The sequence below is a fragment of the Chiloscyllium punctatum genome, chromosome 44, assembly GCF_047496795.1.
Source record: "Chiloscyllium punctatum isolate Juve2018m chromosome 44, sChiPun1.3, whole genome shotgun sequence".
Lineage (NCBI taxonomy): Eukaryota > Metazoa > Chordata > Chondrichthyes > Orectolobiformes > Hemiscylliidae > Chiloscyllium > Chiloscyllium punctatum.
The window spans coordinates 64,548,184-64,572,800 of record NC_092782.1 but is presented as its reverse complement, the minus strand read 5'-3'; the positions used below and the strand labels follow the sequence as shown (position 1 = coordinate 64,572,800).

The following is a 24,617-nucleotide window of genomic DNA, read 5'->3' as shown; positions in this document are numbered from 1 at the left end:
AACAGGAAGCTCAGTGTTATTTTTGCAGGCAGAATGTAGATATTCTATAAAGTGGTCACCCAGTCTAAGCTTTGTTTCCCCAATGTAGAGGAGACCACATTGGGAGCAGTGAAAGTATACATAGAAACAAACAAACATTACAGCGCAGTACAGGCCCTTCAGCCCTCAATGTTGTGCCGACCTGTGAAACCAATCTGAAGCCCAGCTAACCTACACTATTCTGATCTCATTCATATATTTATTAAATGACCATTTAAATGCCCTTAAAGTTGGTGAGTCTATTACTGCTGCAGGCAGTGCTTTCCACGCCCCGACTACTCTGAGAAAAGAAACTATCTCTGACATCTGTCCTATATCTATCATCCCTAATTTAAAGCTATATCCCCTCATGCTAGCCATCACTATCCGAGGAAAAAGGCTCTCACTGTCCTCCCTATCTAACCTTCTGATTTGTTTGTATATCTTTAAGTGTTGTAAGTCACCTCTCAACCTACTTCTCTAATGAAAACAGCCTCAAGTCCCTCAGCCTTTCCTCATAAGACTTTTCCTCCAGACCAGGCAGCACCCTGGTAAATCTCCTCTGAATGCTTTCCAAAGCTTCCACGTCCTTCCTATAATGTGGTGACCAAGACTCCACACCAGAGTTTTGTATAGCTGCAGCATGACCTTGTGGCTTCAAAACTCAATCTGTCTACCAATAAAAGCTAACACACCGTATGTTTTCTTAACAATCCTATCAACCTGGGTGGCAACTTCCAGGGATCTATGTACATGGACACCGAGATTTCTCTGCTCATCTACTTTACCAAGAATCTTACCATTAGCCCAGTACTCTGTATTCCTGTTGCTCCTACCAAAGTGAAATCACCTCACATGTTTATGCATTAAACTGCATTTGCCACCTCTCAGCCCGGCTCTGCAGCTTATCTATGTCCCTCTGGGTGACACAGTGTTCAGCACTACTGCCTCACAGTGCCAGAGACCTGAGTTCAATTCCCGCCTCAGGCAACTGTCTGTGTGGAGTTTACACATTCTTCCAGTGTCTGCGTGGATTTCCTCTGGGTGCTCCGGTTTCCTCCCACAGTCCAAAAATGTGCAGGTTAGGTGAATTGGCCATGCTAAATTGCCGATAGTGTTAGGTGAAGAGGTAAATGTAGGGAAATGGGTTTGGGGGGGTTGCTCTTCAGAGGGTTGGTGTGGACTTGTTGGGCCAAAGGGCCTGTTTCCATACTGTAAGTAATGTAATCTAATCTAATCTCTGTATTCTGCAACATCCTTTGGCACTATCCACAACTCCACAAACCTTTGGGTCATCCGCACATTTATTAACCCATCCTTCTATTCCCTCAGCCAGGTCATTTATAAAAATGACAAACAGCAGTGGACCCAAAACAGATCCTTGTAGTATTCCACTAGTAACTGAACCCCAGGATGAACATTTTCCATCAACCACCACCCTCTGTCTTCTTTCAGCTAGCCAATTTCTGATCTAATTCGCTAAATCGCCCTCAATCCCATGTCTCAGTATTTTGTGCAATAGCCTACCATTGGGAACCTTATTAAACACCTTATTGAAATCCATATCCACCACATCAACCGCTTTACCCTCATCCACCTGTTTGGCCACTGTTACAAATAAGGTTGTACATGTGGCTACAGGGGTGGTGCAGGAGGGAGGGATTTGGATATTTGGATAATTGGAGCTCATTCTGGAGTAGGTGGGACCTCTACAAACAGGATGGTCTTACCTGGACCAGAGGGGTACCAATATCCTGGAGGAGAAATTTGCTAATGCTTTTTGGGGGGGGAGGGGGTTAAACTAATTCAGCAGGGGGATGGGAACTTGAATTGTAGCTCCAGTGCACAGGAGGTTGAAAGGGGTGAGGTCAGATATAAGTTTGAAGGTCGCAAGAGGGCACCAGCAGGCAGGAAGGTGGGTTTGAAGTGTGCCTACTTCAACGCAGGAGCATCTGGAATAAGGTGGGTGAACTTGCAGCATGGATTGGTACCTGGGATTTTGATGTTTTGGTCATTTCAGAGACATGGCTGGAGCACGGACAGGAATGGTTGTTGCAGGTTCCAGAATTTAGATGTTTCAGTGAGAACAGGGAAGATGGTAAAAGAGGGGGAGGTGTGCCATTGTTAGTCAAGGACAGTATTAGGATAGCAGAAAGGACATTTGAAGACTTGTCCACTGAGGTAGTATGGGCTGAGGTTGGAAAGAGGAAAGGAGAGTTTACTCGGTTGGGAGTTTTCTTTAGGATTCCAAATAGTTCCAGAAATGTAGAGGCAAGGATAGCAAATATGATTCTGGACAAGAGCGAAAGTGACAAGATAATTGTTATGGGGGAGTTTAACTTTGTAATATTGACTGGAAATACTATAGTTCAAGTACTTTAGATGGATCAGTTTTTGTCCAATGTGTGCAGGAGGGTTTCCTGATATAGTATGTAGACAGGCCAATAAGGGACGAGGCCACATTAGATTTGGTACTGGGTAATGAACCCAGCCAGGTGTTAGATTTGGAGGTAGATGACCACTTGATAGTGATCACAATTCAGTTAGGTTTACTTTAGCAATGGAAAGGGATAAGTATATACTGTAGGACAAGAGTTATTGCTTGAGGAAAGGCAATTATGTTGCAATTAGGCAAAATTTAAGATGCATAGAATGAGGAAGAAAATTGCAGGGGATGGGCACAATTGAAATATGGAGCTTATTTAAGGAACAGCTACTGTGAGTCCTTGATAAGTATGTACTTGTCAGGCAGGGAGGAAGTGGTTGAGTGAGGGAGTCATAGCTTACTAAGGAAGTTGAATCTCTTGTCAAGAGGAAGAAGGTGGCTTATTTTAGGATGAGATGTGAAGGTTCAGTTTGGGCACTTAAGAGTTACAAGTTAGCCAGGAAAGACTTAAAGAGAGAGATAAGAAGAGCCAGGAAGGACATGAGAACTCATTGACAGATAGGATCAAGGAATGCAGTACGCTAGATTGTGAGAAGTGCAGATAAAGTGCTGCTTCACCTGGAAGGTATGTTTGAGCCCTTGGATTCTGAGGAGGGGGAGATAAATGGTCAGGTGTTGCACCTTCAGCAGTTGCAGCGGAAGATCCCTTGGGGGGAGTGAAAGGAGAGTGGACCAGGGTGTCCCGGAGGAAATGGTGCCTGTGGAAGGTGGACAAGAGAGGGGAGGGGAATGTGTCTAGTGGCAGCACCTCGTTGGAGGTGGTGGAAATGGCGGCTGATGATCTTCTCAATGTGGATGCTGATGGGATGGTAGGTAAGGACAAGGAGAACCCTAATGCTGTTGCAGGAAGGAACAGAGGGGGTCAGGGCAGCAGTGAGAGAAATGGGTTAGACCTGTTTGAGCCCCTGTCAACAATGGTGCTGGGGAATCCTCGGTTGAGGAAGAAGGTGGACATTTTGAAGGCTCCCTTGTCAAATTTGGCCTCATTGGAACATATACGTCAGAGATAGAGGAACTAGGAGAATGGAATGGAGTCTTTACAGGAAACAGGGTGTGAGGTGTACAGCCCAGGTAGCTACAGGAGTCAGTGGGTTTATCATTGATATGAGTGGCCAATCTATCCCAGTAATGGAAATAGAGATGTCGAGGAAAGGAAGGGATGAGTTAGAGATAGACCAGGTGAAAGTGAGGGCAGGGTGGAAATTGAAAGTGAAATCAATGAACTTTTCCACTTCTGGATGAGAGAGGGATGTATTGGCAAAAGAGTTGTGGGTGGTGGGCCAGAATAGGACAGGAATAAGGAATGATCCACATACACCACAGAGACAGAACTGCTATTATTAAAGGGATGGACAATGAATACTTTCCTTGACAGAAATTCTCACATCCTGAGAATAAATCAAAAGGAACATAATAAACTTAGTCAACAACTTGTAGTGTTAACAGGCACCAAGAATCTTACATGCCAGCTATTTAAAATGTTCATCCATTACATGAAAGTTGGTTACTGTCTGCCTTTGTAAATTCTGGGTTTTACAGACTATTTTCTGCTTTCTACTATAGATTTGCTCTTCCCCAGAAGGCTGTGGAGGCCAAGTCACTGGATACTTTCAAGAAAGAGTTGGATAGAGCTCTTAAGGAAAGTGGAATCAAGGGTTATGGAGATAAGGCAGGAACAGGATACTGATTGAGGATGATCAGCCATGATCATAATGAATTGTGGTGCTGGCTCATAGGGCAGAATGGCCTACTCCTGCACCTATTTTCTATTGATTTCTGATTGCTCATTAGAAATTAGATTAGATTACTTACAGTGGGGAAACAGGCCCTTCGGCCCAACAAGTCCACACCGACCCACCAAAGCGTATACCACCCAGACCCATACTCCTACATTTACCCCTTCACCTAACACTACGAACAATTTAGCATGGTCAATTCACCTAACCTGCACATTTTTGGATTGTGGGAGGAAACCGGAGCGCCCAGAGGAAACCCGCATGGACACGAGGAGAATGTGCAAACTCCACACAGAGAGTTGCCTGAGGCAGGAATTGAACCCAGGTCTCTGGCGCTGTGAGGCAGCAGTGCTAACCACTGTGCCACCATTTGCTTGTGCTTGGCTTGGCTATGGAACAATTTCACTGCAGTGATGGCAGTCTGGTAGGTGCACGGATGGGGCTGCAATGCAAGGGAAGGCAATGAGGCAGGAGGGAGTTAGAGCTTTTGGATAAAGGAGAAGGGTGAGAGCTTCCTGCAGGAGGTAGGACTTCAGGAGAACTTCCTGGGGGAGCTCGGCAGATTACATTCCTGTGTAACCATAGTTACACTCAGCCAGCCCTTCTGAGGCTCTATGTCCAAACTAAGGGTAGGAGCGATATGACAACTAACCAATCAGCCAAGATGGCAGCTCTCTGAGCTTCCAAGGCAGCAGTGGGCAGTTGAGGTGCTGTCACTAAAACCTCAGCAAAATGATTCTGTAAATATATTTTAACTGTAGCCCTATCGCTTATTTTAGGACAATTGTTTGGTTCATTAAGCTGCAGGTGAACAAGCATTCACATTTCTGATGATGAAACATACCAGGCTTGAAATGTAACAGAAATATTACAGTTTTGAAGGAGGCCATTCAGCCCCATAGCCTGCACTGGTTCTATTATCTGATATCAATCTCCCGCCTTTTAGCATTTTCCTGCATAAAACTACTATCCAATAAAAAGTGATATCCTCTTGAATGCCTCAGTTGAACCTGCTTCCATTATATTTGACACCCTAACTACCCACATTACCCTAGCCTCAATTGATATAACTTTAAATCATAGAATCCCTACAGTGGGAAACAGGCTATTTGGCTCAACAAATCTACACACACGCACCACAGAGTTACAGCATCATCATTTGCTCACTCTCTCAGCGGAGCAGGTAAGGGCTATTTGGCAGTGGCTGCTTGAAGGCTCGGTGACATTTGTTTAATGGTTTAAATTTTTTTTTTAAAAAAAGCGCAGAGCGGACCCGGAAGCTGGTGTAGCGCAAGCTTACCTGGGCAGGTTTCTTCCTATAAAGGCGCGCAGGATTTCGATGTTGTGGCTATTACGGAGACATGGGTAGAACAGGGACAGGATTGGCTGTTGCAGGTTCCAGAGTTTAAATGTTTTAGTAGGGTCAGAAGTGGGGGTAAAAGACGGGGAGGTGTGGCATTGCTTGTCAAAGATAGTATTACAGCAGTGAAAAGGACGATGGATGAAGACTCACCATCTGAGGTAGTTTGGGCTGAGGTTAGAAATAGGAAAGGTGAGGTCACCCTGTTAGGAGTTTTCTACAGGCCTCCTAATAGTCCGAGAGACGTAGAGGAAAGGATTGCGAGGATGATTCAGGAGAAGAGTGAAAGTAATAGGGTGGTTGATATGGGGGATTTTAACTTTCCTGATATTGACTGGGAAAGCTATAGCTCGAGTTCATTAGATGGGTTGGTGTTTGTCCAATGTGTGCAGGAGGGTTTCCTGACACAATATGTAGACAGGCCAACAAGAGGTGAGGCCATACTGGATTTGGTTCTGGGTAACGAACCAGGCCAGGTGTTAGAATTGGAGGTAGGTGAGCACTTTGGGGACAGTGACCACAATTCGGTGACTTTTACTCTAGTGATGGAGATGGATAAGTGGGCACTGCAGGGCAAGAGTTATAGCTGGGGGCAGGGAAATTATGATGCGGTGAGGCATGACTTAGGATGTGTGGCTTAGAAAAGTAGGCTTCAAGGGAAGGGCGCAATCGATATGTGAAGCTTGTTCAAGGAGCAACTATTGAGTGTTCTTGATAAGTATGTACCTGTCAGGCAGGGAGGAAAGGGTCATGTGAGGGAGCCGTGACTTAATAAGGAATTGGAATCCCTTGTTAAAGGGAAGAGGGCAGCCTATGTAAAGATGAGGCGTGAAGGTTCAATTGGGGTGATTGAGAGTTATAAGGTAGCCAGGAAGGAAATAGAGAGAGAGCTAAGAGCAGCAAAGAGGGGACATGAAAAGTCCTTGGTTGGTAGGATTAGGGAAAACCCAAAGACTTTCTATAGGTATGTCAGGAATAAAAGAATGACTAGGGTAGGAATAGGTCCAGTCAAGGATAGTAGTGGGAAGTTGCGTGTGGAGGCTGAAGAGATTGGGGACACACCGAATGAATACTTTTCATCAGTATTCACTCAGGAACAGAACATTGTTACCGATGTGAATATTGAGTCACAATTAATTAGAATGGATGGCTTTGAGGTATGTAGGGAAGAGGTGTTGGAAATTCTGGAAAGGGTGAAAATAGATATGTCCCCTGGGCCTGATGGCATTTATGCTAGGATTCTCTGGGAAGCAAGGGAGGAGATTGCAGAGCCATTGGCCTTGATTTTTATGTCCTCGTTGTCTACAGGAATAGTGCCAGAAGACTGGAGGATAGCAAATGTGGTTCCCTTGTTCAAGAAGGGGAGTAGGGATAACCCTAGTAACTATAGGCCGGTGAGTCTCACTTTTGTTGCAGGCAAAATCTTAGAGAGAATTGTAAGAGATAGGATTTATGAACATCTAGATAGGAATAATGTGATCAAGGATAGTCAGCATGGTTTTGTGAAGGGCAGGTCGTGCCTCACAAACCTTATTGAATTATTTAAGAAGGTGACTAAGGAGGTGGATGAGGGTAAAGCGGTAGATGTGGTGTATACAGACTTTAGTAAGGCGTTTGATAAGGTTCCCCATGGTAGGCTACTGCAAAAAATACGGAGGTATGGCATTAAGGGTGAGTTGGAGGTTTGGATTAGGAATTGGCTGGCTGGAAGAAGACAGAGGGTAGTAGTTGATGGTAAAGGTTCATCTTGGTGTGCAGTTACTAGCGGTGTTCTGCAAGGATCTGTTTTGGGACCATTGCTGTTTGTCATTTTTATAAATGACCTGGAAGAGGGGCTAGACGGTTGAGTGAGCAAGTTTGCGGATGATACAAAAGTCGGTGGAGTTGTTGACAGTGAGGAAGAATGTGGCAGGTTACAGCAGGATATAGATAAGCTGCAGAGCTGGGCAGAAAGATGGCAAATGGAGTTCGATGTAGCTAAGTGTGAGGTGATTCACTTTGGTAAGAGTAACAAGAAGATGGGGTACTGGGCTAATGGTCGGAAACTTGGTAGTGTGGATGAGCAGAGGGATCTTGGTGTCCATGTACACAGATCTCTGAAAGTTGCCACCCAGGTAAATAGTGCTGTGAAGAAGGCATATGGTGTACTGGCTTTTATTGGTAGAGGAATTGAGTTCCGGAGTCCTGAGGTCATGTTGCAGTTGTATAAGACTCTGGTGCGGCCACATCTGGAGTATTATGAGCAGTTTTGGTCACCATACTATAGGAAGGATGTGGAGGCACTGGAACGGGTCCAGAGGAGGTTTACCAGGATGTTGCCTGGTATGGTAGGAAGATCGTATGAGGAAAGGCTGAGGCACTTGGGGCTGTTTTCATTGGAGAAAAGAAGGTTTAGGGGTGACTTGATGGAGGTGTACAAGATGATTAGGGGTTTAGATAGGGTTGACCATGAGAACCTTTTTCCACGTATGGAGTCAGCTATTACAAGGGGACATAGCTTTAAATTAAGGGGTGGTGGGTATAGGACAGATGTTAGGGGTAGATTCTTTACTCAGTAAGCTGTGAGTTCATGGAATGCCCTGCCAGTAGCAGTGGTGGACTCTCCCTCTTTATGGGCATTTAAACAGGCATTGGATAGGCATATGGAGGATAGTGGGCTAGTGTAGGTTAGGTGGGCTTGGATCAATGCAACATCGAGGGCCAAAGGGCCCGTACTGGGCTGTATTTTTCGATGTTCTCTGTTCTATTTCACTTTCAAAGTCCAGTCTGGCTTGAGTCTGTGCTGTCATGGTGAAAGCATTCATCTTACTGCCAGATCATTGAAGAGGTGAACTTTAATAATGTCAGAACTTGGTTTTGAGGAAAACTTTGAAGTGGTTTTTATTGGATACCTTTATCCCATGCCAGAAGAAATTCTGACAATTGAAAAGTAACATGAACACACACCTTTTACTTTTCTGTCAAGCCATCATGATTTTGGCTATTGATGAACTTAATATATTTATAAAAATTCTCATAATAAATATCCTATAATTAATGTTTGTTTAACATCCTTCAAATATTTATTGTTTTATAAAATAAGCATTTACATTCATCAATCTTACTTCAAAGACATTTAGAGCTGTCAATCAAATTGTCAACTGACAGACAATACACTTGGATATCTATAGTTTGTGAATTCAACCATGCAACACAAATCCTGTAATGGCTTATGTCAACAGGCAGAGTGAAATAGCATGCACCTTTTAACAACGCTAACAGTTTATTTTCTCCCATCTTGAAAAGATGGGAGATTTAAATAAATTGGCAGCTTGACAGACCTCTTGACATATTGCTTTGACATTTCCAATAAACCTGACAGTTCCAGTGACTTTATCCACTTTGCACTCACCTTTATGTCTCCTTTCGTAATTCCAAATGCACTTTTGCTCTGCTAAAAGACACCTCACTTCCCCCAAAAGACTTTCTGGGACTTTAGTCAAGAAGGCTGCCCAATCTCCCAAAGAACTCTGGTAGGTTTAGACTATCTCCTGAAAGTTCTAAAGTGCACCAGTCAGTTTTTGGCCATCAGCCAGTGAAATGACATCTAATGAAAGGCAGCTGCAATTTACCATAGCTCCGTGGTTTTACGTTACCCACACATACAGCTTTGGAAATTGAAGAAAATACATGTGGATGCTGGGAGTGTGCAATGAAACACAAAGCACTGGTGATGCACAAGCTGGTCAGTTAACAATTGAATGAGACTAAGACAGGCTTCTGTCCCAAACATAGCTTCTTCAAAAACCCTGTGTCAAACCAGAGTCTGAGCCAAATCGTAAATATTGTTAAAATTTGAAGCTATTTATGCCTTTTTGAATCCTGCTACATTTTTAGTACAGTAACACTTTGTCTATCATGGTCTCACCACTGCTTTCTCAAGACAATCCACAGTTAGAACGTTGCTTTCCAACAGGTTCCCAGTTCTACAGTAAACTACATTTAACATCAATCTCAAATCAAATCAGTAACATGGCTTGGAGGGAAGAAAGGAAACAATGCAATTTTGACAAATTATGTTTTATTCCCCCAAATGTCAATGATTTATGTTCTTTAAATTAAACATCACTGGTCCTGAAAGTGAGTGAGATATTAGATACTCTGAGGAGAGGCATTCATAATAAAATTTCCACTAAATCCCATTTTTCTCCATTAGTCCTGAACTCCGTACCTCTAGCCAGGAATTCTGATCACAGCTCTATGAGAAGTGCAGAGCATTGCTGAAATGAAACCAGATCTCCCAAAGTCAAGTCAAACCATATCCCCTTCTGCAGCAGACCCTGTGTCATGTTCAAGAATTTAAATATCTAGAAACACAGACTGACAGTGGGACAGCTTCTGTCAAGGAATAAGTATGTAAACAAAGTATAGGGTCAGGGTGCCTGTTAGGTATGAGTTAGGGTGTCATCTGGGGAAGGTGTCAGCTAGGTATGGTGCTGGCTGGATAGAGTGCCATATACGTACGGTGCCAGGTAGGAAGATACCAGTTGGGTAGAGTATGAGTTAAGTTGGGTGCCAGGTAAAGGCAGTGTCAGATAAAGAGTGCACTAGTTATGTTTTGGGCAGGTCAGGGGTGATGGGTTGCAGAAGCCAGTAGACAAGGTGGATGTCGAAGCTGGTGGATGAACAAGGAGTCAGGACCAGGGGAATAAGTTGTTGTTGGATCCCAAGAAAACAGGCTGGTAGCATGGCATATCTGGGGAGGAGAGGTGTGTAGGTCTCTGGTCAGGTGAGAGATGGCTGTCTGAGGTCAGTGTGGTGTAAGAGGTTTGGGAATGGTGTACTTGAGGGCTGATGGGTTATTATGAGGCATAGATAAGGTGAATAGCAAAGGTTTTTTCTCTGGTGTTGGTAAAAGGACAGATTTTAAGGTGAAAGGACGAAGATTTAATAGGGACCTTGGGTGTGCAACCTTTTCATGCAGAGGATGCTTCGCATATGGAATGAACTGCCAGAGAAAGTGGGAGGTGCAGGTGTAGTTACAACATTTAAAAGACATGAGTAGGAAAGGATTTGAGAGATATGGGCCAAATGCATGCAAATGGGACTAGATTAGTTTGGGAAACCTGGTGGGCATGGACAAGTTGGACCGAAGGGTCTGCTCCTTGCTATATGACACTATGACTCTATTTGGGGTCAGCTGATTAATTGCCATAAGTCAGAGTTGCTCATCGGAATCTTCAATCTCCTAGGTGGCTCCCATGGAGTCTGCTGTGTCTGGGATTCTGTGGTTCTACAATAACTATCTAGTTGTTGGGTAGTGGGCCATGGTTTCTGTGCCAGCTCATCCTTCAGTGAACATGACAAAAACTGCTGGAAGAATTGGAGCATAAATGGCATGGTGACACAGTGGTTAGCACTGCTGCCTCACAGCGCCAGAGACCTGGGTTCAATTCCTGCCTCAGGCAACTGACTGTGTGGAGTTTGCACATTCACCCCGTGGCTGCGTGGGTTTCCTCCCACAGTCCAAAAATGTGCAGGTTAGGTGAATTGGCCATGCTAAATTGCCCCCAGTGTTAGGTGAAGGGATAAATGTAGGGGAATGGGTCTGGGTGGGTTGTGCTTCGGTGGGTCGGTATGGACTTGTTGGGCTGAAGGGCCTGTTTCCACACTGTAAGTAATCTAATCTAACAAGCAGACATACTGATCTATTGTAACTACAGCAGGAGCAGTATTGTTTTTAGATTGTAAATACTGACTGCATATTAATCACTGACTCCTGTCCAGAATACAAAAAAAAATCACTCCGACAACTAAAACAGGCACCTGCCATGAGATTGACACACAAGTGATTTACTCTCACGCACTACAAAATGTCTTAATATCCAACCTGATTCATCACTGATTAGGAAATACTCAAAATCTCATCAGGTCTTCCAAGCTTTCGGTAATTATAGTCTATTCCTGCTGGCCCCAATCTCAATGAATCAAATGGCTGATGTTGGTGCTGATTCCCTGCCCTCAAATCTCCTTTTCCTGTCTCCTAACATTGGACATGTCAGTGACCGCTTCTCTAATTGCCTGGTTGAGTTCCTCAAAATGCCTAAGACAAAATAGTTGAACCTGCTCATTAAAGGTATAAAAATAAGTCCAACTCCTAATGTTATCGACGACACTTGACATCCACAAAGTGACACTGAGACAGTCAGCTATGACACGTGTTTAGTGTGACCGATAGCGAGAGATGTATCATGTGGCACACACACATGCTGACTGAGAGACGGAATGTCTGCTCGTGTCCTCCTCTTGAACACAGAGACACTGAACAATCTGAGCTGTTAGCTTCACTGCTGCTGTCATCAACAGCATGAGTTGACAGGTGCATTTTTGAGGGGCAGTATTGGATCAGGCACATTTCCCTTCACAAAAGACTTGACTACATCACCCAGCTTCCTCCAGTTATCCAGAACAGATCAATGTATATCTGCTTCGTGTAAGTGGGCAGCTGAGACTCTGTTACAAATATTTTTAGAAATACCAAGGCTCTTTTACTGTACCTCCCTGAACATTTCATTCTCAGAGCCTGGTTTATAAAATATTTTACAAATAACTTGTTTTCAAGTTTATATCTGTTTACTAATATACGTTTTAACATATTAGGTTTTAACAAACCGATTTTAAGATATTTCTCGGGGGGGGGGGGGGGGGGGGGGTCATTGCTTGAATTTATACAAATGAGAATTACTGATTACTGTTTCTTTCAAAATATTTCCAACAAACTATCTCAGCACTTCAGCTGAACCACTTGGTTGTAATGCATGTCAGAACTCAGTTAATTAAAAGATGTTGAAACAAGATATTGAAATAATTTACTTGCAAGCAGAAACTTGTATTTTATTTTCCCAAAGGCATTAAGAAAATCTGTTTATTTTTGGTTAAAATTTTCAGGTTGAAATCTAAAACCATCTCCACTGCCAATTAGGCAAGTTGTAGCAACTAGGTCAAGAGGTGAGTAATTCCTCATCTTCAAATATATTTATAGTGATGAGTGGGAGGAACAGGTTGGTAAGGAATCAGTGCTGTCTTTCTGGGAAAGACCTTGTCCCTGTGCTTCATGAAGCAAAATTGTAAATGGATCCTTCACCAATAAAAACCTGGTTAACAGTTACTGATACTTCAAAAATAGGACTATGCTGTCACTGTGTGAGATCTTCATTGCCATGTTATTAACATTAAAATTTAATCCTTCACCTAATTTTACAGCTGGAAGTGAAGATAATTTCAACTTTCAAACTGAGGAGAGTTTGCTGTTCAGTGTCAACCATTTTTACCTTCCAGAAAAAGAAGGCTATCTACCTTTTAACCAGTAGAAATTCACAATGGACTTGTAAGAAACTTTACAGGGAGTGAAGGAGTTCCTGGCAATTTAGGTTAATGCTGACACCTGATGCCAATGCAAGGAATATGTGTATGAATGGGAAACTAAGTTATCAACATCTTCCTCTTGCTACTTGTAAAACATTCCTTCGAAGGTATATTATGATTGCAAAATCTCAACCTGTCATTCTCCATCATCCAGTTTGGCCATGTATTCTGAATAAAATAATTCATGATCCAACTCTTCAACATCAAAGTGAACAGTTTATCCAAACGTTCTGTTTCACTGACAGTGAGCTTGTCCTGTTGCTAAACTACAATATCAGTGTAACAGAATTAACAAAATAATAGACAAACTAGAATATCAGCAGTGTTATTCTTACCACAAGATCCTTTCCTGCCCATTTGCATTCATCTCTTCTGGTGGGTGTTGGAGGCCACACAATCTGAAACATCAGCCAAGAAATAAAACTGTTTTTAAGGATAATTACGACACTTTTCAATTTAGTTCAAATGTCATTCAGTTTTTTATAGTCCAGCAATTCCACTGTTCCTCTGAATCCTAAACAGTTTTCTGAACATTCAGGTAACTATCAAAGTGAAACTTGAAAATGCAAAATATCCATTTACTCAGATGTGCAACTCAAATTTAACTGTAATACAGGATCAAAATGAACTGTTAATGCTGGTTGGGTAGATTTGATTCTAAAGAACAGCATAAGAGTAAGGTGCTGGGCTTAAAGATTTTTGAACGTTATTAACTTCTTCCAACAGAATAGAGATGGAAATAAGGTTGTCTCTCTAGTGGTGCTTTGGGGATTGGCAAAATGGTGTTAGGAGAGTATACACAAGGATTTATAACATAGCGAAATTTACATTGTATTTTGTAATTACAAATACTTAACTTGTTTGGATCAAACTCCTTCTTCATTAAATAAACATGTGCTAAGCAGATTATAATAGAGTCAAGCTTGTTGTCCAAAAATGACAGCAAGTTATTCTTGCAGTTAAGCAAAGGGAAACTGAAGGTGGGAAGTCCATGATGAGGACTAAAATTGGTTGATATTTCTGTTATGTTTTATTTTACACTTAATGAAAGGAAAGAATCTGTAATTTTCTGAAAATTTCCTTTAGAGGGAACTTTGGTCATTTACTTTTGCCTTTTCTTCATCTTATAAACATTTAATGAACAGCATATTGAGGCTAATAAACCATGAGGGGCTCTTACACTGTCTGAAATACTGCAATTCAAAACTGCAACGAATAAATCTTACAACAAATTGATTGTACTTTTTAAATTGTTAATGTGTTACACCTTATATTGTGACATCTGTAATCTATGATAAGTGCATATTAATATTACTTTAATTATTGCAGAACTTGATTTTGAAGCATTAGTTTTGCAGTTTCCTCTTTCAACAGCACAAATATGAAGTTTGTGTTTTTCATATTAAACTCATATACTTCATCTTTTTCATAAATGTGCAAATAGCTCAGATGTACAACATCCCATGACAAATTGTTAAAGTCTTTAATTTATGACCACTTTCTATAATTTTCTACATAATGCTTCGAAAGATGAATTATGAATTATTGATAATAATTCCTCAGATGTTTTCAGTGCACTGAATATGTCAACTTGGTCAAACAACTAATTATACTGACACTAGAAGAAATATTTATAACATATTAAACAACAAGGCAGGGAAATAATTGAGTTCATTAGCATTTGCTGAGGGAAAGAGAATAAATACTTGAAGGGAAGGATATTGAGCCCAATACACACTTAGAGTCATAGAGATATAACACGGAAACACACTCTTTCGTCCAACTCGTCCATGCTGACCTTACATTGCTCAATTTAAATCCACTTTTCACAATCATTATAAAACAAATAAATGTTTTTGTTAAGATGCCAGATGGAGAAATTTGTTATATGTTTGTAACACAAATATCTCTATGATAAAACCCACAGCTCTATTATCTTAATCTTTAAATTGAAAATCCAAGTACCAGAACTTCAGAGTTGTTGAATTTATTTTACACAGAATGAAACATGTAGATTTTTTTTCAAATCAGCAACTCCCTTTATATAAATTACAAGACTGTTTGACAGACAAATTCAATATGTGACCACAGAGACAATTCTTTGATGTTTATTTTGAATTGCTTGGTGTGCCAGGAATGTAAAGTCATCTACGCCAATGGGTGGCCGATTGGGATCAGCTAAGTACCTTAAAAACATAGTTAAGTACAATTTTTTTCTCCTTTTCCTGTTACTGAGTCTGGAATTTTCTGATACATGTGTGGGCTGATTGACACTCAGAGCAAAGACCCATTTCAGCCACTTGTAAGAAGTTTGACTTCATCAAGACATGTAAGTGAGCAATGGAACTTGTTTTCTTTTTCATTTTCCTCACAGACTTAAATGCAGCTTTGATAATACACAGGATAGAGTTCATTCCAGTGTTGCAGCAAAATGTTCCAAATCCACTCTCACATGACAGTATTCTATTGCATCAAAGGAAAACTTCCACTCCTTAAGCAAACTATCTGTGCATCCATCCAATCTTTTATCACAATTTCTTTCACTCAATAAGATGCAGATTAACCAACTAATCTAGTTCAGGCCCATACAAAGGGGGATCTTTCCAACAGAGGTTGTTTAAAGTTAAACTGAACTCCAAAGGTTAAGAATGTTAAAATTCTACACTCTTAGAACTTGTTTCATTCAGTAGTGCAGGAGTTTAAGAATGATTCAATATTATGTTCCATTACTTTAACAGGCATCTTTTGATTGAGAATACGGCATTGGAAATAATAAACTGGTTCGATTTGCATTATAAAATTATTAAATGCTCTCAAACTCTGGAATGTTTATTTGACCATGAACAGGAATAAACTATTTTAAGTTTACAAATGTGTGCGCTTTCTCTCTCTCTTCAATTCAGTATTCATACATAATTATCGAGTGTATTTTACTATCCTCACAGGTATCTCTCAGTTAATAGAAAGGATGTGCAAATTCATAGCCCATCAGTTTCTATTGAGTGGAAGTGGTGAAAGAGAACTGTTCTTTTCTGTGAAGTCTGGTAGGACTGACTTCACTCAAAGATCAGAAGCTAACAGGAATGTTTTGACAAGTGTGTATGTTTTTTATGATTAATAAATAATAACTTGCACAATGCCAAAGTAATTTATGTTCTGAATGGACAAGGACAATGACAATTACTGCTTTGGCAATTGCAGAATTACTGCAACTGCAGATGGAAAGCTCAAAAGCCTGTGTGAAATTGGAAGAATTTCTGGATCTAAGTCACTCCTGCAGTCTGCTGAGAAGGAGTGGTGGCACAGTCAGGGTCAAGCAAGGCAGAGGAGCTGTCAGTGGAAATTGTTCAGATTTCAAGTTCGTGCAAACAGGTAGCTCAGCAATCTCTGCTGTGTGTGCTCTAGGTGTGACTGGTCACACATGACTGACTGTGTTTCACTGGCTGTCTTTCAGAAGGGAATAAGGATCGCTGCAAAGAACTGACGGACAGCAACAAGTACAGACGAACTCGTTGGTGATGAGAAATTTAAATGAAAAGGCTTTGGGATCCTGAAAGAGAGAGAAGAATGTTCAGCACGTGCCCTGTTGAAAATTATTTCAACAAAAGTCAGCTAAAGCTAACATTTTTCACAAATTTCTTTCTACTGCCATTTGATTCCTCAAAACCTCAGAGCAAAATATTCAAATGCTTTTTCAAAAATGTAGCCACCTTAACTTTAGCATCAGTTATCAATTAAAGTCACTGAAAATTAAGGCTTGTACTCTACTTTGAAGTATGAGACGTCTCTTCTGACTAAATGAAATGCTGGGTGTTTTCTAAGTCAACCACTCACTTCTTAACCACAAAGATGTGGATTACTCTCTTATCATTGTATCTCTCTCAAATCCACCTGCCCAGCTGAAATGTGTTTTCTCAGTTTACACTGGAGCCAGTCTGGGCTGAACTGTCTCCCAGAAGCAGTAAGTGTTTCATTTCAGGATCTTTAACAACCTGCTGCGGCTTGTTTCTGTTAAAGAATTTCCTGAAATCAAAATGTTCCACTTCAATAAAAGTCTGTTGGATGCTTGTAAAAACGTACTTTTTGGAACATTGTTATTAACAGCAAATACAGAAAGCTCTACCAGACCCAATGAAAGAAATATATCACACTGGAACAGTCATGAACTCTTTGGCCTTTTGAGGCTGTTATAGAGTCATAGAGATGTACAGCATGGAGACAGACCCTTTGGTCCAACCCGTCCATACCGACCAGATATCCCATCCCAATCTCGTCCCACCTGCCAGCACCCGGCTCATATCCCTCCAAACCCTTCCTATTCATATACACATCCAAATGCCTCTTAAATGTTACAATTGGACCAGCCTCCACCACATCCTCTGGCATCTCATTCCATATAAGCACCTTCCTTTGCTTGAAAAAGTTGCCCCTTAGGTCTCTTTTGCATCTTTCCCATCTCACCCTAAACCTATGCCATCTAGTTCTGGACTCCCCCACCCCAGGGAAAAGACTTTGCCTATTTATCCTATCCATGCCCCTCATAATTTTGTAAACCTCTATAAGGTCACCTCTCAGCCTCCAATGCTCCAGGGAAAACAGCCCCAGACTGTTCAGCCTATCCCCGTAGCTCAGATCCTCCAACCCTGGCAACATCCTTGTAAACGTTTTCTGAACCCTTTCAAGTTTCACAACATCTTTCCGATATGAAGGAGACCAGAATTGCACGCAATATTCCAACAGTGGCCTAACTAATGTCCTGTACAACCGCAACATGACCTCCCAACTCCTGTACTCAATACTCTGGCCAATAAAGGAAAGCATACCAAATGCCTTCTTCACTATCCTATCTACCTGCGACTCCACTTTCAAGGAGCTATGAACCTGCACTCCAAGGTCTCTTTGTTCAGCAACACTCCCTAGGACCTTACCATTAAGTGTATAAGTCCTGCTAAGATTTGCTTTCCCAAAATGCAGCACCTCGCATTTATCTGAATTAAACTCCATCTGCCACTTCTCAGCCCATTGGCCCATCTGGTCCAGATCCTGTTGTAATCTGAGGTAACCCTCTTTGCTGTCCACTACACCTCCAATTTTGGTGTCATCTGCAAACTTACTAAACTGTACCTCTTATGCTCGCATCCAAATCATTTATGTAAATGACAAAAAGTAGAGGACCCAGCACCGATCCTTGTGGCACTCCACTGGTCACAGGCCTCCAGTCTGAAAAACAACCCTCTACCACCACCCTCTGTCTTCTATCTTTGAGCCAGTTCTGTATCCAAATGGCTAGTTCTCCCTGTATTCCATGAGATCTAACCTTGCTAATCAGTCTTCCATGGGGAACCTTGTTGAACGCCTTCCTGAAATCCATATAGATCATTAATCTTCTTTGTTACTTCTTCAAAATACTCAATTAAGTTTGTGAGACATGATTTCCCATGCACAAAGCCATGTTGACTAACCATATTTCTATTATTCAACAAGATTACATCTGACCTTTTACTTCTTACTCACTCCCTTTTGCAGAATCATGGAGCCATAATGTTGTACAGTATGGAAACAGACCATTCAATCCAACTCATCCATGCCAGCCAGATATCCTAAATTAATCTAGGTCTAGATTAGAGTGGTGCTGGAAAAGCACAGCATGTCAGGCAGCATCCAAGGAGCAGGAAAATCGATGTTTCAGGCAAAACCCTTCATCAGGACTTAATCCAGTCCCAGTTGCCAGCATTTGGTCCAAATCCCTCTAAACACTTGCCAATCAGGTACCCAACCAGATGCCATTTAAATATGCAGTTGCATCAGCCTCCACCACTTCCTCTGGCAGCTTATTTCATATATCTTGATTGTGACAATATCCAAAAATGTATTGATCTCTGTCTTGAATATACTCCATGGTTGAACAATTGTATCCCTCTAAGGCAGAGAATTTGGACATTATACTGAACTATAGTGAAGAAATGTATTCTCTTCTCAGTCCTAAATGATTAGCTCGTTATGTGAAAATTATAACAGTCATTTGTAGACTCCCCAGCCAAAAAGAAACATCCTCCCAACATTTACTGTATCAAACCCCTTAAGAAACTTTGATATTTTAAATGTCTCATTTTTCCCAACTCGAAGGAACATGAGTCCATTTCTACTCCATCCCTCTTCAAAGGACAATCCTTACCCTAGAATTTGTTCTCACAAACTTACATTGGACTTTCTGTCAGGAAACTATTTTATTCTTTTGCAAAGGAAACCAACACTGTAACACAGTCCCCCAGTCCTCCAGGTGGGATCTCACCTGACACAATTGTCATCCTATTTATTTTTAACTCTAACACTCCAAACCCTTTGTAATAAAAGTCAAAATGCCATTTGCCTCTCAAACTCTTGCTGTACCTTCAGGAATTAAAAATTAGTTTGCTTTTCCCTATTCCTGCTACCAAAGTAGGTAACTTTATATTTCCCAACATTATAATCCATTTTCAATCAAGGATAATAGTGGGAAGTTGTGTGTGGAGGCAGAGGAGATCGGGGAAGCACTAAATAAGTATTTTTCGACAGTGTTCACTATAGAAAATGAAAATGTTGGCGAGGAAGATACAGAGATACTTGCATCTAGACTAGAAGAGGTTAAAGTTCACAAGGAAGAGGTATTAGAAATACTGCAGAGTGTGAAAATAGACAAGTCCCCTGGGCCGGATGGGATCTATCCTAGGATCCTCTGGGAAGCAAGGGAAGAGATTGCTGAGCCTTTGGCATTGATCTTCAAATCATCATTGTCGACAGGAATAGTGCCTGAGGACTGGAGGATAGCAAATGTGGTTCCCTTGTTCAAAAAGGGTAGTAGAGACAACCCTGGTAATTACAGACCAGTGAGCCTTACTTCAGTTGTTGGTAAAGTGTTGGAAAAGGTTATAAGAGATAGGATTTATAACCATCTAGAAAATTATAATCTGATCAGGGACAGTCAGCACGATTTTGTGAAGGGTGTCGTGCCTAACGAATCTTATTGACTTTTTTGACAAAGTGACCAAAAAGGTAGATGAGAGTAAACTGGTTGACGTGGTATATATGGATTTCAGCAAGGTGTTCAATAAGGTTCCCCACAGAAGGCTATTATACAAAATGCGGAGGAATGGGATTGTGGGAGACATAGCAGTTTGGATCAGTAATTGGCTTGCTGAAAGAAAATAGAGGGTTGTAGTTGATGGAACATGTTCATCTTGGTGTCTAGTTACTAGCGGCGTACCACAAGGGTCAGTGTTGGGCCCACTGCTGTTCGTCATTTTTATAAACGACCTGGATGAGGGCTTAGAAGGGTGGCTTAGTAAATTTGCGGATGACACTCAGGTCGTTGGAGTTGTGGATAGTGACAAAGGATGCAGTAGGTTTCAGAGAGACATAGATAGGATGCAGAGCTGGGCTGAGAGGTGGCAAATGGAGTTTAATGTGAACAAGTGTGAGGTGATTCACTCTGGACGGAGTAATCAGAATGAAAAGTAATGGGCTAATGGTAAGATTCTTGGGAGTGCAGATGAGCAGAGAGATCTCGGTGTCCATGTACACAGATCCCTGAAAGTTGCCACCCAGATTGACAGGGTTGTTAAGAAGGCATACAGTGTTTTGGCCATTATTAGTAGAGGGATTAAGTTCCAGAACTAGGAGGTTATGCTGCAGCTGTACAAAGCTCTGGTACGGCCACACTTGGAGTATTGTGTACAGTTCTGGTCACTGCATTATAAGAAGGATGTGGAGGCTTTGGAAAGGGTGCAGAGGAGATTTACTAGGATGTTGTCTGGTATGGAGGGAAGGTCCTATGAGGAAAGGCTGAGGGCCTTGAGGCTGTTCTCGTTAGAGAGAAGAGGGTTGAGAGGTGACTTAATAGAGACATTCAAGATAATCAGAGAGTTCGATAAGGTGGACAGGGAGAGCCTTTTTCCAAGCATGAGAACGGCAAACATGAGGGGACACAACTTTAAAGTGAGGGGAGATAGATATAAGACAGATGTCAGAGGTAGTTTCTTTACTCAGAGAGTATTAAGGGTATGGAATGTTTTGCCTGCAACGGTAGTATATTCGCCAACTTTAAGTGCATTTAAGTTGTCATTGGACAGGCATATGTACGTACATGGAATAGTGTAGGTTAGATGGGCTTCAGATTAGTATGACAGGGCGGTGCAACATCGAGGGCCGAAGGGCCTGTACTGCATTGGAAAGTTCTATGTTCTATATTCTTGCTCACTCATTTCAACTTCTAAACCCTTGATACTGTATCCTCCCAGTTCTGAGGAAGGGTCACTCAATGTAAAATGTTAACTCTGAATTCTCTCCACAGATGCCGCCAGACCTGCTGAAGTTTTCCAGCCATTTCTGTTTTTGTTACTGTATGCTCCCATTTCACTTTGCATCATCTTTGGTACAAACCTGGATACACTGCCCTCAATCCCCTCACATAATCCACTGGAATAGTCTGGAAATAGTTGAGGCCCAAGTTTTGGTCCTTGCGGTATCCCACTAGTTACAGCTGACCAACCTGACCTTGTTCCATTTATTGCTGCTCTCCATTAGTGTTCAGGCAGCTGCTGCTATTTACTGGGTCCAACCACAATGTGGTTCCATGGTCACCACAGGAAGTGGCAGTGCTCCACCAGGTCCTACATCATTACCATCTGACCATGACAGAGGCAGATCCTGGCAGGCAGAAAATAAGCAACTCCAGTTGATGTTAGGTCTCATTGACTAATTTTCCTCTTGTTCTGCTGTCATGTTATCGAAGCTACAGCAGGAACCCCAGGGGTCTATTGTATACAGCAGTGAAAAAATAATAGGTCATTTAAATTTACAGCACACCAACATGTGACTGTTTTTATTTGATTGTGTCCTTATCAAGATGAATATTTTGATGCCACAGAATGAAATTTTGCTTTTGTTTCTTGCAAACAATGTCAGTATAAAGCTCAAAGTTTGTGAGAAGATTTGTAGCTCGGGTGCTCATTGTTGTGGTTCTGTTCGCCGAGCTGGGATCTTGTGTTTCGGACGTTTCGTCCCCTGTCTAGGTGACATCCTCAGTGCTTGGGAGCCTCCTGTGAAGCGCTTCTGTGATCTTTCCTCCGGCATTTATAGTGGTTTGTCTCTGCCGCTTCCGGTTGTCAGTTCCAGCTGTCCGCTGCAGTGGTTGGTATATTGTGTCTAGATCGATGTGCTTATTGATTGAATCTATGGATGAGTCCCATGCCTCTAGGAAATCCTGGCTATTCTCTGTTTGGCTTGTCCTATGATAGTAGTGTTGTCCCAGTCGAACTCATGTTGCTTGTCATGTGCGTGTGCGGCTACTAAGGATAGCTGGTCGTGTCGTTTTATGGCTAGTTGGTGTTCATGGATGCGGATCGTTAGCTGTCTTCCTGTTTGTCCTATGTAGTGTTTTGTGCAGTCCTTGTATAGGAGTTTGTACACTACATTGGTTTTGCTCATGCTGGGTATCGGGTCCTTCAACAGCCACTCTCAGACAACAAACCAACAGCCACTCTCAGACAACAACTCACCAGAACGAAGGACCTGATACCCAGCATGAGCAAAACCAATGTAGTGTACAAAATCCCATGCAAGGACTGCACAAAACACTACATAGGACAAACAGGAAGACAGCTAACGATCCGCATCCATGAACACCAACTAGCCATAAAACGACACGACCAGCTATCCTTAGTAGCCGCACATGCACATGACAAGCAACATGAGTTCGACTGGGACAACACTACTATTATAGGACAAGCCAAACAGAGAACAGCCAGGGAATTCCTAGAGGCATGGCACTCATCCACAGATTCAATCAATAAGCACATCGATCTGGACCCAATATACCGACCACTGCAACGGACAGCTGGAACTGACAACCGGAAGCGGCAGATTCAAACCATTATAAATGCCAGAGGAAAGATCACAGAAGCGCTTCACAGGAGGCTCCCAAGCACTGAGGATGTCACCTAGACAGGGGACGAAATGTCTGCAACACAAATTCCCAGCTCGGCAAACAGAGTCAGTATAAAGCATTTCCAGATCGGGTAAAGCACAGCTAGACATGAATTGAAGCATTTTCTAATCAATTCTCGCAACATGCCTAAGACTCACCTTTACTTGGGGAGGCTTACATGGGCTGCATTTGCCAAATCAGAATTGGATGAAAGATCACTCTGCACAGGAGCCTCAAAACATCAGTCTCCACTCAACATTGACCCAACAAGCCTGAGTTAAAAAGCCACTCACCAAATCTGGTCCACCACTCTAACCCCCAATACCACATACATAAGCCCATGACCATAAATACAAAACTGAGGTAGGCCATTCAATCCCTTGAGCTTGCTCTGCCATTCAATAAGTTCATGGCTAATTTGTTTATGTACCAAATTCCACATATTTGCCTGCCTCTATAACTTTTGAATCCCTTGTCTAACCGGAATCTACCTGTGCTTTCAAAATATTTAATGACTGCCTTCTGAGGTGGACAGTTCCAAAAGATACACAACTCTCAGGAAAGAAAAATCACATCTCTGTCCTGAAAGGCTGACCTCTGCCTTGAAAGCAATATCCTGTAGTGTGGACTCACCCAAAAGAGGAAACATCCTTTCCATGTTCAATTTGTCAAGACTGCTCAGGACCTTAAAGACTTCAATCAGGTCACCCTTACTCTTCTAAACTCCAGTGGACACAAGCCCAGCCTGCCCAATCTTTCCTCATAGGACAGCCCACTTATTCCAGGTATCTCTCAAACAAACCTCCCCTGAACAGCATCTGAGATACTCTCATCTTTCCTTCAAGAAGGAGACCGAAGCTGCACACAGTGTTCAGGATGTGTTCTCACAATACCCTGTATAACTGCAACATTACATCTTTTCTTTTATGTTCCATTCCTCACATAACAAATAATAGCATCTCATTAATTTTCTTGAATATGTACTGTACCTGCAAACAAACATTTTCTGACTCATGTACTTGAACAACTAGAATCATTTGCAACTGAGAATTCTGCAGTTATTCTGCATTTAAGTAATACATTCCTTTGCATTCTTCCTGCCAATGATACATTTTCCCACATTATACTTCACTTGCCAGATTTTTGTTCACGTACTCATCTATCTGTATCCATACGCAAACTCCTCGTGTCTTCTACATTTATGCATTTTTCTGCTTATCCTAGTGTTGTCTATGAATTTAATCATCTTGACGTCACTCCCCTCAATTAAGTCACTGACACAAATTGTTAAAAGTGAGGCCTCGACATAAACCCTTCTGGAACTCCACCCTTCACTCCTGCTGAAGATATAGAACCATTTTTACACACACTCTCTGTTTTGGTGGGTCAGCTAAATGTCTATCCATGGTAATACCCCCTATCCCATGAGCTTATTTCCTCCAATAATCGTTGATATGGCACCTTATCAAATGCCTTCAAGGAATCAAAGTACCGAATATCTACAGGCTCCCCTTCACCCACTTCATGTTACTCATCCAAAGAATTTCAATAAATTGGTGAACAATGATTTATCTTCAATAAAACCACACTGACTACCTAATCACCTTGAGTTCTTTCAAATTTCATAGCTATAATCTCATTAATGATCAATTCCAATGCCTTCCCCATGGTACACATGAAGATAACTGG

At 41.8% G+C, this 24,617-nt stretch overlaps 1 protein-coding gene across 7 annotated transcripts in view; it reads right to left on the bottom strand.

Annotated features, from left to right (window-relative positions):
• Positions 1-24,617, bottom strand: part of LOC140467039 (semaphorin-3A-like) — a 436,589-nt gene that overhangs the window by 139,444 nt on the left and 272,528 nt on the right. For all 7 annotated transcript variants that reach the window (XM_072563099.1, XM_072563101.1, XM_072563098.1 and 4 more), the window contains one exon: positions 13,300-13,362. In XM_072563099.1, the coding sequence (XP_072419200.1) occupies positions 13,300-13,362 (63 nt within the window). The remainder of the gene's footprint in view (positions 1-13,299; positions 13,363-24,617) is intronic.